The 14313-nt window shown below is 44.0% G+C and overlaps 1 protein-coding gene across 11 annotated transcripts in view; it reads right to left on the reverse strand.

Annotated features, from left to right (window-relative positions):
- Window positions 1-1767: 1767 nt before the first annotated feature.
- LOC144492925 (Krueppel-like factor 8) overlaps window positions 1768-14313 on the reverse strand; it is a 196261-nt gene continuing 183715 nt past the window's right edge. For all 11 annotated transcript variants that reach the window (XM_078211557.1, XM_078211560.1, XM_078211563.1 and 8 more), the window contains one exon: window positions 1768-4245. In XM_078211557.1, coding sequence (XP_078067683.1) covers window positions 4064-4245 — 182 coding nt within the window. In that variant the 3' untranslated portion in view covers window positions 1768-4063. The remainder of the gene's footprint in view (window positions 4246-14313) is intronic.

Here is a 14313-nt window from a genome sequence, read left to right on the forward strand (position 1 = left end):
GGCAAGCTTTAAAGTTACCTTTAAAATTTTCTTTGCTCACTTTTAGTTGCAGATGCCAAGTGAATTGCTGCAGACGTTTTTGCTCTCTTCCATGTAAAGACGGTGTTGAGATCCTTCTGATATTATAGGATTTGTGTGATTGTGAGAGGCTCAGGTGATACCACGTGTCCAAAATAATTTAGGCTTCGTAAAATAAGAGAGTGGGATTTATTGTAAGTCCCAGCCAAGATATTCAGCCAGGCAAAAGTTTAAAATTCCTCTCAAAGAGCTTGATGTAATTTGAAAAAAAGAATTGGTCAATCACTTTCATCTCTCAGTGAAGACAATAAATTTGTAGCCCTCATTTTATTAATTTTGGAAGGACTATAAGGGTACTTTGTCTGTGTAGTGCAGGCCTAGGCCAGCATGGTTTCCCACTAGAAAACAAGAGTGAAAAACTCACATTTAATTCTCCCATGACTGGGTGGAGGTGGTCTGAGGTACAAAGCAGCTGACTGGCTGGTGAAGGGCTCTGAGAAAAGAGGAGTTTTGAGTCACGTGCCTCTCAGGGAGGTCAGAGACAGTCAGATCATCATCAGAATTACACAGTGCAGGAAAAACAGAAACAGTGTGAAGGTGCTTGTGAGCACCTGGGCACATTCTGGCTTTACCTCCCCTACTCAAGATGTTGATCCAATTGGGATATGGAGATAGAACCGTAGAATCCCTATGGTACAGAAGGCGGCCATTTGGCCCATCAAGTCTGCACCAACTCTCCAAAAGATCATCTCACCCAGACCTATCCCCCACCCTATCCCCGTAACCCCACCATTTACAATGGCTAAACCACCTAACTTACACATTTTAGGAGTGTGGGAGGAAACTGGAGCATCCGAGGGTAACCCACACAGACCCAGGGAGAACATGCCAACCCCACACAGTCACCCGAGGCTGGAATTGAACCCGGCTCCCTGGCACTGTGAGGCAGCAGTGCTAACCGCTGTGCCACCCTGCTGTTCCTGTACTTCCTAACACTTAAGACTTTTAGTGATTGAAAGACATTAACCAAGCAGCCAGCTAATGCAAGCTACTTCATTTTATTAGCCACCATTACACTCTCTCCAGCTATAGATCCTACTACCACTTCTTGCTGTTGTAAGTTCTACAAGCTTAAATTTCTTTTCATTTTGACAAGCAGCTGACACACAACTGCTAAAATGAGAATGTTACATGAACTGAAGAATTTTTTGAAGAATAAGAGACTTTTTTTAAAAGAAGGAAGATAGATTGTCAACGAGGCTATCATGGCCTATTCATCACAAAAGTTTAGAAGGGTTGGAGTTCGCTGAAAATATAGTTTGAGATTTCAAATTCTAGCAGTTTAGCCTTTCCGGTTTTTAAGAAGTTCTAGGCTTTCTCATTATGTATCCAAACCAATCATTTCCACCTTCTCCACATTCCCTTCCTAGAATGAATGGTTAGCAAGCAAGGACCAAAGTACTCCTCAGCCTGACTTTCTAATTGAGCTGGCACATTGCCCAATTGATGCAACCGATTAAGATCTATTTCACCCTCATGCCTTCTGTAACAGTGGGAAAACCACAAGCAACAGCATGTCCCTGAGGTTGCAGTTGATAAGAGATTTGCTGTAAAGGGGCACTGCACAAGGCGACAGCCTCTCAGCACAGACTATTACATGGTGCACAAGTATGTATTCATATTCTTGGACACGGCATCATATCTGTTGTAAATTTTATCCATACCTATGAAAGATTGAATCTAAAGAGATCGAAAGATGCAACATTTATTACAGCAATTACACCTTTACAAGTCTGTTCTTTTTATTAATGGACATCCAACCCCCTATGAATGGGAATGGAGGTACAATTTCCATCTTCAGTTTTCTCTTTACATTGAGAGGTAATCTCACTGTTAGCACCATTTAAACAAAGGCTGATTCTTGTTTTCCCCCTAAAACTACCATGTTTAAACAAACAGTAGATGGCAGCATCATTGGGGAAACAGGCTGAGACAAATAATGGAAATGATCACAGATTGGATAACAATACTCATCTCCTTTGGATGCTGCCAGTTTTACTCGGGTGGACTGATTCAATTCTTTCACGCCCTGGGCTTGATGACTCTTCCCAGCTGGTAACATTCCTCCAATCATTGAGGTCAACAGCATTCCATTTCAAATTTTTTTAAATGATCAGCATAGAACGAAAGATGAGTTTTAAAAAGGGGCAGCAAGAATGAGATGTCCCTTTTGAAATGGTGCAAAGCCATTACCATTTTGGGGTACAGTTGTTCACTCATTAACCATTTATTAATCATTTTAAATCCCCCAAAGAACTGCAGCAGCATATTTAAGTCTGTGCCCCAGATCTGTACAGTCAGGTTAAACAGCGGCAACTCAAATTAAATGTGTCCGTGGTGATTGTTGATCAGCATTAGTCATTTATTAATGAAATCTAGAGATCACTCTTACACCAACAAAAACTTGAAGACCATTCGAGAAATATTCCCATGTGCTCCGATTAAAGTGTGATTTGCTGGTCTGGCTGAGTTTTTTTTAAATCTACAACTACCACGCAAGATAAATAGATTACACAATCAAAACAATACCTCACAGGGCAGTAAAAACAGCATGGGCAAGGCAGATGGGGCGTACATTTGCAAACTCAGACAGCTGCAGCTCTAACCTGTCCTGGCAGCAAGTCATTCAATGCTGCAAGTCCGTGCCCCTAACCCGCAATTATTTATACGCATTAAAGCAGAGGAACAAGGTGCCCAGTCGACATCTTAAGCTTTACATTGGGCTTCACAATTCATCAGACTGAATGAAAATGAGCATGGCAATAAGTGATAAGTTTAAAAATTTGTGTCTATTAATAATACAGAAACATTCATAGTTAGCTTTCAATGACCAAGTTTCAAATGTTCATTATGCTCTTTATTTATACCAGTCAACTTCAGAACTGTATCATGTTGTAACAAGCAGAGACATTCACAGTAAGCAGCTAAGACTACTGGCACATCACTGGTATCACTGCCAAGACACTTCCGTCAGTGTTTGTGGCGGCAAAGGGGCTGTGTGGGCACCAGTTGCGGCTTCTGTCTCTGTCGTTGCAGGAACTATCATATTACTGGGATTGCCATGGTGGAAACAAAACAGTAGCAACAGATCTGGAGACCACACAGATACCATCACTGTGCTGATCTAGTCAGTGGAGAGAGAATGCTGTTTCAGCAAAAAAAAACACTCACAAGCCTGAATAGGAGAGGAGCTGTTTACAGTGGATCAAAACTAATAGCCGTTTTATCTATTATTTCGGGAGGGGGTGGAGGCAGGAAGAGAAATAAACCGGTTTTACAACATAGCTGTGTAACCCAGCTTGCAGAGAAGGGAAAAGGCCCCTTTTTCTTTTGTTAAGTGTATCTGCTCAACAATTCCAAGGGGAGTGCAGAACTGAAACGTGGGAAATGGAGCCATGTTTGTGTCAGCAACGTTTATGCATCTGAGCTATAAACCACTGGCTGGATAAAACATACATTAAAACAGGATGGCTATTTTAAAAAAAATCGGTCAAAATGTCAAGAGTTTCCACAGTATGAATTGTTCACATTAAACGGAAAATACAATGACATGACCTACAGCGCGAATATTTTGTTCTTTGAAAGTTTCATCACCAGTAATTAACACCAACCTCATTATTGCTTTCACTGAATCATTCACAAGCTAATGAGGATTTAAATGCCTTTTAACATGATTTGGGCTGCAAATAAGAGACTGCCTGCTTTTTTTCTGCCCTGTGTTAACATAATCAAGAAGAAAAATTTATGACAAAAATGACAGGCCTAGCTTAAATTACATAAATGCAGTCAGTACTTAACATCAAAAGGAAAGCTGGTTTGAACAGTTTCACAGTCTTTTGAGGGCAGGAGGGCTCTCTCTTTCTCTCTCGAAGTTGGCATCCACAGGTGCCATCTTACAGCGGGTGCTGTCAGAATTCAGCAATGCTGAATAATGGGATGGACGCAGAGCTGGAGCTCTGATGTGAAGCTGGCCTTAAAGTACCTTTCACATCATCAAGTGTCTTCTGCGGTGCAGTGCAAGGTGATCCGAGCGGGAAAAGCTCCGGTCACAGTCCGTGCATTTGAAAGGCTTGACGCCTGTGTGCTTGCGGAAATGCCTCGTCAGCTCATCAGAGCGTGCAAACTTCCATGTACAGCCTTCCCAGGTGCATCTGTATGGTTTCTCTCCTGCAAGACAGAATAAAAAGTGTTAACTGCTGCAAATTTCCATGATGCAGCATTCCAAGACCACACTGCACATTTACCTGGAACCGTAGGAACAGGACAGACAATTCTAACATAGGCCTGGAATTTAACATCTCCCCAATCCAATGTGTTTTCAGCAGTGGTGGGAGGGCCCATATAATGTCAGATGCCCAGCCCACCAGACCTCTGCCCAATTACATGGCAATTAAAGGCCTCAATGAACCTTCACTGCCATAAAATGCTGGCAGTGGCAGGCAGGCCAGAGTGCAAAGGCTTCTTTGAAAGGATGGAAAGGAAGAGGTGCTCATCAGTCGGGGAGGTGACCCGTGTACATTTGAGAGCCCCACCCCCTCTGCCGACTTCCGTCCTCCCCACCTGCCAAAGCCCAGCATCCCACTTCACTCCCCAAGCTGCCTGACCCCACTCCTGCACTAAAATAATGAGACTTACCTGTTTCCAGTCACCATGGGACATTCTTGCAGTCCCAGCAGCACCCACTATTAAGTTTAGCACCCCCTCCTCCGCCACCATGTGTTATCACCTGGGCAGAGGCCTTTTTAAAGCATCTTCCCCCACCTCCCTCCACCCCTCCATGAAGTTCAGCTCATAGGTTAACGGATCATCACTAAGTAAGATAAAGGATGAAATGAAATATATGTATAATGGCATCATTAAAGTCAAAAACTGCTCCCAACCCTTTTGTGCTGCAATAAATGGTTATATAATCTTACTTAAAATCCCACCATTGAATGGATGTTTTAATCTGCACAACCAAAAATCCTTCATTGAAGTTTTTACATGAGGGTCTGGGCCTCCTCCTGGACTCTGCACTATGAGAATGTTCAGCACATCTAATTTTCCAAGAAGGAATAGTACCAGTCACTGTACTGATGGATTACCTTTCTTTAGATTCGAGTATTTTCTGTTCAATCGTTTGTTCTTAAGGAATTATGAGAACCAAAAGGACAAAAGTTCTAAAATGCTATTCAAGTGAATTTTTACTTTTAACAAAAAGCCAGGTGTGAGAAAAGAAAATACTCTTCTGATTCCATGTTTTTGTTTCATGAGCTTTAAAAGTGTACTGTGGTGAAAGGGTTACAGTGAGAGAGAGAAGACCCGGACACCCAACTGCACGGTGGCACACTGGTTAGTACTGCTGCCTCACAGCGCCAGGGACCATGGTTCAATTCTCGCTTGGGTCACTGTCTGTGCAGAGTCAGCATGTTCTCCCAATGTCTGTGTGGGTTTCCTCCGGGTGCTGCGGTTTCCTCCCACAGTCCGAAGGACGTGCTGGTTAGGTGCATTGGCCATGCTAAATTCTCCCTCAGGGCTATAAAGGATTGTTGGAATTTTTTTTCACTTCCACATGGCTCCTGAGGTCTGCCCTTGATGGATACTAGGGGAGTGGCTTTGAAGATGACATTGGAGGATGGGAGGGAGATGTGAAGATTAGAGGGCCTACCAACTCCTGAAACAACTGGATAAAGTTATGGACAGTAAGAAGTTTAACAACACCAGGTTAAAGTCCAACAGGTTTATTTGGTAGCAAAAGCCACACAAGCTTTCGAAGCTCTAAGCCCCTTCTTCAGGTGAGTGGGAATTCTGTTCACAAACAGAACTTATAAAGACACAGACTCAATTTACATGAATAATGGTTGGAATGCGAATACTTACAACTAATCCAGTCTTTAAGAAACAAAACAATGGGAGTGGAGAGAGCATCAAGACAGGCTAATTTTTAGCCTGTCTTGATGCTCTCTCCACTCCCATTGTTTTGTTTCTTAAAGACTGGATTAGTTGTAAGTATTCGCATTCCAACCATTATTCATGTAAATTGAGTCTGTGTCTTTATAAGTTCTGTTTGTGAACAGAATTCCCACTCACCTGAAGAAGGGGCTTAGAGCTTCGAAAGCTTGTGTGGCTTTTGCTACCAAATAAACCTGTTGGACTTTAACCTGGTGTTGTTAAACTTCTTACTGTGTTTACCCCAGTCCAACGCCGGCATCTCCACATCATTAAAGTTATGGAGACAAAGGTGGGTCTTCTAATCAGCCCACCTCAGCATTTGCCTGCCTCCGTGTCCACCTAGGATCTATTTCTGGGGTCAGCCGGCTCAACTCTATCCCACCTTCCCAGAGTGAAAATAAGGTCCTCCGGGACCCTTTAAATCGAAGTGGGCCTGCTGAGTGGGGAAATTTCCCAAAGCGAGCCCCCATCTCAGTAGCGAATTTCAACTCAACACCTCAAATAATGTCACATTCACTCAGTACTGGTCGACCTGGATTGTGTGCTTAAATCCTGCTGTGAGGCTCGAAGCTATGACTTTTGAATCCATAGGTGATTGTGCTGCTAATTCAGCCATTTAACCACATTCAAAATAGTTGAACAGTTCAATAATAAAATGAATAATATTAACTTAATAAAAGTAGATCCGACACTGGCACCCTTGAACATTAGCCATTTAATAAGACCCTCATTACTCATCAAGATTCATGACTTCTTTGTCATCTCTTGTAATCGAATTTAGGAACAATCTTAAAAAAATAAAAATAGCAATGTACAGTTGTTCCTAGGGGACAGAGGAGTGGTTAACTGTATGGAACAATGTTGGAAATGGAAATCTGTTCAATGATTTTAATGCAGAAGAAAAACCTCTTTACTGAAAGGAATCACTAACGTTCCAGATCTGTTAGCAGATACTTGCCACACTAAATGAGTGCAATGCCAGCAGACTTAGTCAAGAAATGGCATGAATGAGCAATAATAATAAAGCAGTCACAATGTAAGCAAGGCAATGAACAGAAATCCTATCACACAGGCTTGTGATGCAAGCCCTCATCATGTGCTTAGCCTCCCATAGAAAATGAATGCTATCAAATGAGGACAAACTGTGGAGATGGAAATTGACTTGGTACAATGCAAATCTCTGCTGACACATCAATGCTGCTTTGTGAAAACATGCAAATGATCTCGTGTAACAGGGACCCTTTGCATCGTGGCTCCTTGCCCGGGCATAACACAAGTAGAAGGAATTTCACCTCTTCCTGTTATTCTCTGACTCCCAAAGAATTCCACGATATTAACCATGTCACTGAATTTTCCTTCATGAATTTCTGAAGCTTTTGCTTTCAATTGGAACATGCGCTTACAAAGCTTCCTGTTTGTTATCACTGGTCCAAATAAGTCCAACGTACATTTGTGGGAAAGAAGGTTGAACTCATACATTGGCCATCTGGGTAAGCTAATATGAACAAGCTCCAAGTAAGTGAAAGATTAGTGAAGCCCGCATGGTGATTGAGGATTTTACTAACTCTTTCTTTCCAGTAAAACGTTCTTGATGTACTTATCGAAACACAGCTCATTTCACTTTTATTAGTTTCTTTCACATTCATTTTGACTGACCTGCTTTAGGAATGTAACAAAATGCTGCACTGTTTCAAACCACGTACTACCTATGCCAACCACAAACAGATATGACCTCTTTTGTATCTTAGCAACATCTTAGATAGAACACAAACAAAAGATTTTATAACTGGCTATAATGTAAAAGGGATCTGTACTCTATCAACTCTATCAGGGAGTTCAATCAAACTCCAAAGTCAGTCTGGAGTCTTCTGTCAGTTTCACCTTCGTCTGACTAGAGTTCACTTAGAATCAGAGAGACAATACAGTGCAGAAGGAGGCCATTTAGCCCATCGAGTCTGCACTGACCTCTTCGACAGAGCATCTCACCCAAGCTCTATATTTCTGTAATCCTCCCGTAATCCCACATATTTACCCCACTAATCCCCCTAACCCACACAATAAGGGGCAATTTACCATAGCCAATCTGCCTTTTCTTTTATTCATTCATGGGTCATGGGAGTCACTGGCTGCCCAGCATTTATTACCCATCCCTAATTGCCCTTGAGAAGGTGGTGGTGAGCTGCCATCTTGAATCGCTGTAGTTCATGTTCTGTGGGTCGACCCACAATGCCGTTAGGGAGGGATATCCAGGATTTTGACCCAGCGACTGCGAAGGAACGGCGATATATTTCCAAGTCAGGATGGTGAGTCGCTTGGAGGGGAACTGGCAGGTAGTGGTGTTCCCATTTATCTGCTGCCCTTGTCCTTCTAGATGGAAGTGGTCATGGGTTTGGAAGGTGCTGTCTAAGGATCCTTGGTGAATTGCTGCAATGGATCTTGTAGATAGTACACACTGCTGTTATTGAGCACGATGGTTGAGGGAGTGGATGTTTGTGGATATGGTGCCAATCAAATGGACTGCTTTGTCCTGGATGGTGTCAAGCTTCTTGAATGTTGTTGGAGCTGCACCCATCCAGGTAAGTGGGGAGTATTCCATCACACTCCTGACTTGTGCCTTGTAGATGATGGATAGGCTTTGGGGAGTCAGGAGGTGAGTTACTCTCCGCAGTATTCCTCGCCTCTGACCTGCTCTTGTAGCCAGTGTGTTTATGTGGTGAGTCCAGTTGCGTTTCTGATCAATGGTTACCCCCAAGGATGTGAACAGTGGGGGATTCAGTGATGGCAACACCACTCAATGTCAAGGGGTGGTGGTTAGAGTGTCTCTTATTGGTGACGATCACAGCCTGGCATTTGTGTGGCGTGAATGTTACTCGTCAGCCGAAGCCAGGATATTGTCCAGATGCACGTTCTCCCTTCCTAATCTGCACACCTTTGGACTGTGGGAGGAAACCGGAGCATCTGGAGGAAACTCCACACAGACAGTGACCCTAGCCAGGAATTGAACCCGGGTCCCTGGTGCTGTGGGGCAGCAGTGCTAACCACTGTGCCGCCTTGATCAATTTATGTGCAGAAATTACTTTTTTGCTGAGGCAAAACAGTTCAGCAACATAACGAGGGGAATATTCAACACAGTTTGCTGATTGGCCAGGTGGATGTAGGGATGCTGCAGTGTAGCATTGAGCCATGCAGATCAGAAAGCTCCAGGGAGGAATTCCAGTCTGTGTTAAGTAGTCAGGATAGACAGGAAGGCATGCAGTTTGTTTCAATGCCCCTTAGAATGATGGGCTGGGGGAGGGGGGGGGGTTCCAAAAGGAAATTCACAGGATTCGCTGTGAGAATCCTGCAGAAATCAAACAGGTGCCCATTAGGTAAGAACCAGGTCGAGCGTCGCTGTGAAATTCCACTTAATCAAGCAATAAATTGAACATTATCAATTCAGCCTGTTAACCAAGTTTATATAGTTTGTAGTTTTCTTTTAATATTACAATGTGATCACTAATTCTGAATTCTTCCATCATGATTTTAAAGCAAGTCAGTATTAGGATTATAATGCCTAATTGTCCATAACTGCACAAGGGAAAAGAAAGTTCTGTTTTTTATAGGCTTCACGGTGGCACTGCTCCTTCACAGCACCAGGGACCCGGGTTCGATTCCCGGTTTGGGTCACTGTGCGGAGTTTGTACGTTCTCCGTGTCTGCGTGGGTTTCCTCCGGGTGCTCTGGTTTCCTCCCACAGTCTGAAAGATGTGCTGCTTAGATGCATTTGGCCATGCTAAATTCTCCCTCGGGTGTACCCGAACAGGCACCAGAGTGTGGAGACCAGGGGATTTTCACAGTAATTTCATTGCAGTGTTAATGTAAGCCTTCTTGTGACATTAATAAATTTACTTTTGAAACTTAAAGAAAATTGGCTCCATATTGTCTAGAAATCCCATCCTCCGGAATCCGCTTGCGTCTGTGTAGCTTCAGAATGTGGATTTAGGTCATCTCAGTTTAATATTCTCGTGTCTAATTAGACCTGTAGCTGCACTCGTCAGCGACTTGATCCTCACCAATTCCAGGATAAGTCTGGACTGATACTTCTGTACAAATGCCTGGGCTAGTGTGCACCACTGATAGTCATTCAAATCAGTAAACCCATAAATATCAGAGCAGTCTGTTCAATCATCGACTATTAAGGAAGTACCTCTTCCACACTTGAGGTCTCAAGTGATGCAATAAGAAAATGCATTCAGTAAATAGCACACACATATCCCTGTCCAGTACAAATCTAATGCTCTTGGGAAACCTCTAACTGTCCAAGTGCAAATCAAGAGCATGTCACGCCCAAGTTCACTGAGTTTTGGAAAAACTATTTAACATTGGCTCTAGCACGTACAGTTTTTACTTCCTGTTTCTTCTCACATCATGACATTTCTTGCAGCTGATGTACAGAAAAGACTTCTAATTGAAAGAAAAAAATATTAATCTGCCAGTACTCAAAACAGTGAACTGCATTATTAACACTGATATAAGGAAACATTCATATGCACTGACAACAGGAAGTGTAAACTCCACCTACAAATCTGCTTTAAACCAGGTCTGGACATGAAGCTCCAGCTTTCATTCCATTGTTTTTACACACTAACTTTAAACAGCAACAACTTTGCTATGATACTATGGTCCACGAGTCAATGCACTGCATTCTTATTTTGTGTTTATATTTGGCACAAACCTGCACTGAATCCAAGAAAATGAACTTGGAATTTCAATTGCAGACAATAACATTTCCGCAGGGAAATAAATTGAAACTTAAGTATAAGTGAATGAGGCAGACAGAAAAACGGATACAGCACTGAAAACAGGTTTAGTACGATCATTCTTTTCCAAGAAATAATGACAGTACCTTTTTACAAAGCACTGGCGTGAATCAAACATTTTAACTCTCCACAATTTGCTATCAGTAGCCTGGCCAGCTTTCTCCTCCTGAAGGCTGGTATTGTATTGTTCCAGGGGTCTTGTCTGACAAGTGGCTGTCGTGCACCTGAGACTGGACAATGAGCTGTAACAAACTTCTCCACCACGGGGGTCGTCACAATCACACTCGGGATTGCCTAGTTTCTTTTTCTGTCATCCTAAACTTTACAATGCAATGATCATAGTCTCCTAGGTGCTTCCCCACCGACATTTTATGAACTTGGCTCATGTGACATTTTATGAACCATTTACCACGGCGGGATTTGAACCCGGATCCCCAGAACATTAGGTGAGTTTTGGGATTAATAGTCTAGCGATAATACCACGAGGCCATCGCCTCCCTTAACAAACTCCATACATGGCAGGTGACCAGGCTCAAGTGTAATAAATATAGAAAATGCTGGACAGGCAGCATCAGCGGAGGCAGGAAGGGAGGGTTAACATTGCAGAGCTTATGTTCCTTTGTAGAAACTAGACCTGGAACATGAACCCAAATATCTTTCTGTCCCCTGATGCTAACTCACCTGTTGAGTATTTCCAGCATTTTCATTCTTATTTAAGAATTTCAGCACCTGCAATATTTTACTTTTATTTTTTCATGGGATATGGACATCGCTGGCTAGGCCAGCATCTGTTGCCCATCCCTAATTGCCCTTGAGCAGGTGGTGATGAGCCCCTGTCTTGAACTGCTGCAATCCATGTGTAGTTATACCCAGAGGGCTGTTAGAGAGGAGGTTCCTCACCAGGATTTTGACCTCAGTGATAAAAGTGAAGGAACAGTATTGTGGTTCCAAGTCGTTCTGTGGCTTGTACAGGTACTTCCAGGTAGTTGTGTTCCATGTATTATTGCCTTTGTCATTCTTGGTGGTAAGGACCGCGGATTTAAAAGGTGCTGATAAAGAAGCCTCAGTGAGTTGCTACAGAACATCGTGTATATAACACACACTGCTGCCACAATGTATCGATGGTGGATGGGGTGAATGTTGAGAGTGGTGGATGGGCTTCTGATGAAGCAGGCTGCTTTGTCCTGGATGATGTTGAGCTTCCTGTGTATTGTTGGAGCTGCACTCATCCAGGCAAGCGGAGCATTCCATCACACTCCTTACCTGAGCCGTGCAGATGATGGATAGGCAGATGATGGGAGTTCCCAGCTTTGAACCTGTTCTCCTAACCACAGTACTTACATGGCTGGTTCAGTTCACGTTCTGGTCATCCTCAACACTGGTGCTCCGCAAGACTGCGTTCCAGCCCCCCACTATACTCCCTATACACCTATGACTGTGTGGCCAAATTCCCCTCCAATTCGATTTTCAAATTTGCTGATGACACCGCAGTGGGTCGGATCTCAATGATGAGATGGAGTGCAGGAAAGAGATAAAGAATCTGGTGAAGAGGTGTGATGATAATAATCTCTCTCTCAATGTCAACAAAGTGAAGGAGATAGTCATCGACTTCAGGAAGCACAGTGAAGGACATGCCCCTGTCTACATCAATGGGGATGAAGTAGAAATGGTCGAGAGCCTAAGGTTTTTAGGTGTCCAGATCACCAACAGCCTGCCCTGGTCCCTCCATGCCGACACTATAGTTAAGAAAGTCCATCAACGCCTCTACTTCCTCAGGAAGGTAAGGAAATTTGGCATGTCCACTCTGACTCTCACCAACATTTACAGACGTACCATAGAAAGCATTCTTTCTGGTTGTATCACAGCTTGGTATGGCTCTGGCTCTACACCCGAGCTATGACTGTAACACTACATTCTGCACTCTCTCCTTTCCTTCTCTATGAACGGTATGCTTTGCATAGAACGCAAGAAACGATATTTTTCACTGTATGTGAATGCATGTGACAATAATAAATCAATAGTTTTTTGTTCAATACCCAGGACACTACCCTGAGGAACTCCTGCAGTGATGTCCTGGAACTGAGATGATTGACCTCCAACAACTAGGACTATCTTCCGGAATCAGCTTTGTGGAAGAGTCATATGGACTTGAAAGATTGGCTGGAATTTTCCGGCCATTCACCTCCCACCGCCACTGCCAGAAAGGACAGAGAATCTGGCACTCAGCCAAACCTCATTGCAGTGATAATGTAAGCCTATTTGTGACAATAATATAACAGAAATAAATAAACAGATATTAGTGTCAACTTACTGAATTGTTTCGCTATAATATCAGCTGTTTTGCTTCTATTAACACGAGTTAGTGCAAGTTCTTAACCCAACGTGCAGTATTAATCTGAAGTGTTCTTTTTGTAAATTAGAATGTAGGGAAGGCGATCCCCTGATGAACAGCCTTGATCCATGCATTTAGCTCGATCCACAATTTACTTTGCACCGGTCGTCACTCTGCACACAGACAGGAACAAACCTGAGGGGCCACGTTAAGGAGCTGGAACTCCAGCTCGAGGATCTCAGGCTGTTATGGGAGAATGAGGCGGTGATAGACAAGAGCTATCATCAGGTGGTCACACTAGGGCCATGGGAGGAGGCCAAGTGGGCGACGGCCAGGAAGGGTAAAGCTCGGGTGATTGAGAGCACCCCCGGTGGATGTGCCCCTACACAACAAGTACTCCTGCCTGAGTACTGCTGGGGGGGGGGGGACAGCCCGCCTGGGGGAAGCAGCAGTGGCCGTGTCTCTGGAGTGGAGTCTGGCCCTGTAACTCAGAGTGCTAAGGAAAAGAGGAGGAAGGCAGTGTTAATCGGGGACTCGACAGTAAGGGGGTCGGACAGGCGTTTTTGCGGAGGCAGGCGGGAGTCTCGGATGGTGGTCTGCCTCCCTGGGACCGGGATCCAGGATGTCGCTGGTCGACTCCCAGAAATCCTGAGGTGGGAGGGAGAGGAGCCAGAGGTAGCGGTACATATTGGTACCGCTGATGTGGGAAGGAAGGGGGAAGGGGGAAGGGGTCATGAAAAGAGAGTATAGGGAATTAGGGAGACAGCTGAGAAGGAGGAAAGCAAAGGTAGTAATCTCAGGATTACTGCCTGTGCCACGGGAGGGTGAGGGCAGGAATGGAGTGAGGTGGAGGATGAATATGTGGCTGAGGGACTGGTGCAGGGGGCAGGGTGGACCATTGGGACCTCTTTAGGGGCAGGTGTGATCTGTACACAAAAAACGGGTGGCAGGGGAACCAATATCCTGGCGGGAAGGTTGGCTAAGGCGACTGGGGAGAGTTTAAACTAGATAGGTTGGGGGGAGGGGATCGAGACGAGGTGACTGGGAGCGAGGAAGTTAGCTCACAAATAGAGAAGGGTTATAGACGGTGCAAGAGGGAGGATGGACGGGGGATAGAGAAGGGGAGAGCTCAGACCAAAGGATTGAGATGTGTTTACTTTAATGCCAGGAGTAT

The sequence above is a fragment of the Mustelus asterias genome, chromosome 4 (genome assembly GCF_964213995.1).
Source record: "Mustelus asterias chromosome 4, sMusAst1.hap1.1, whole genome shotgun sequence".
NCBI lineage: Eukaryota > Metazoa > Chordata > Chondrichthyes > Carcharhiniformes > Triakidae > Mustelus > Mustelus asterias.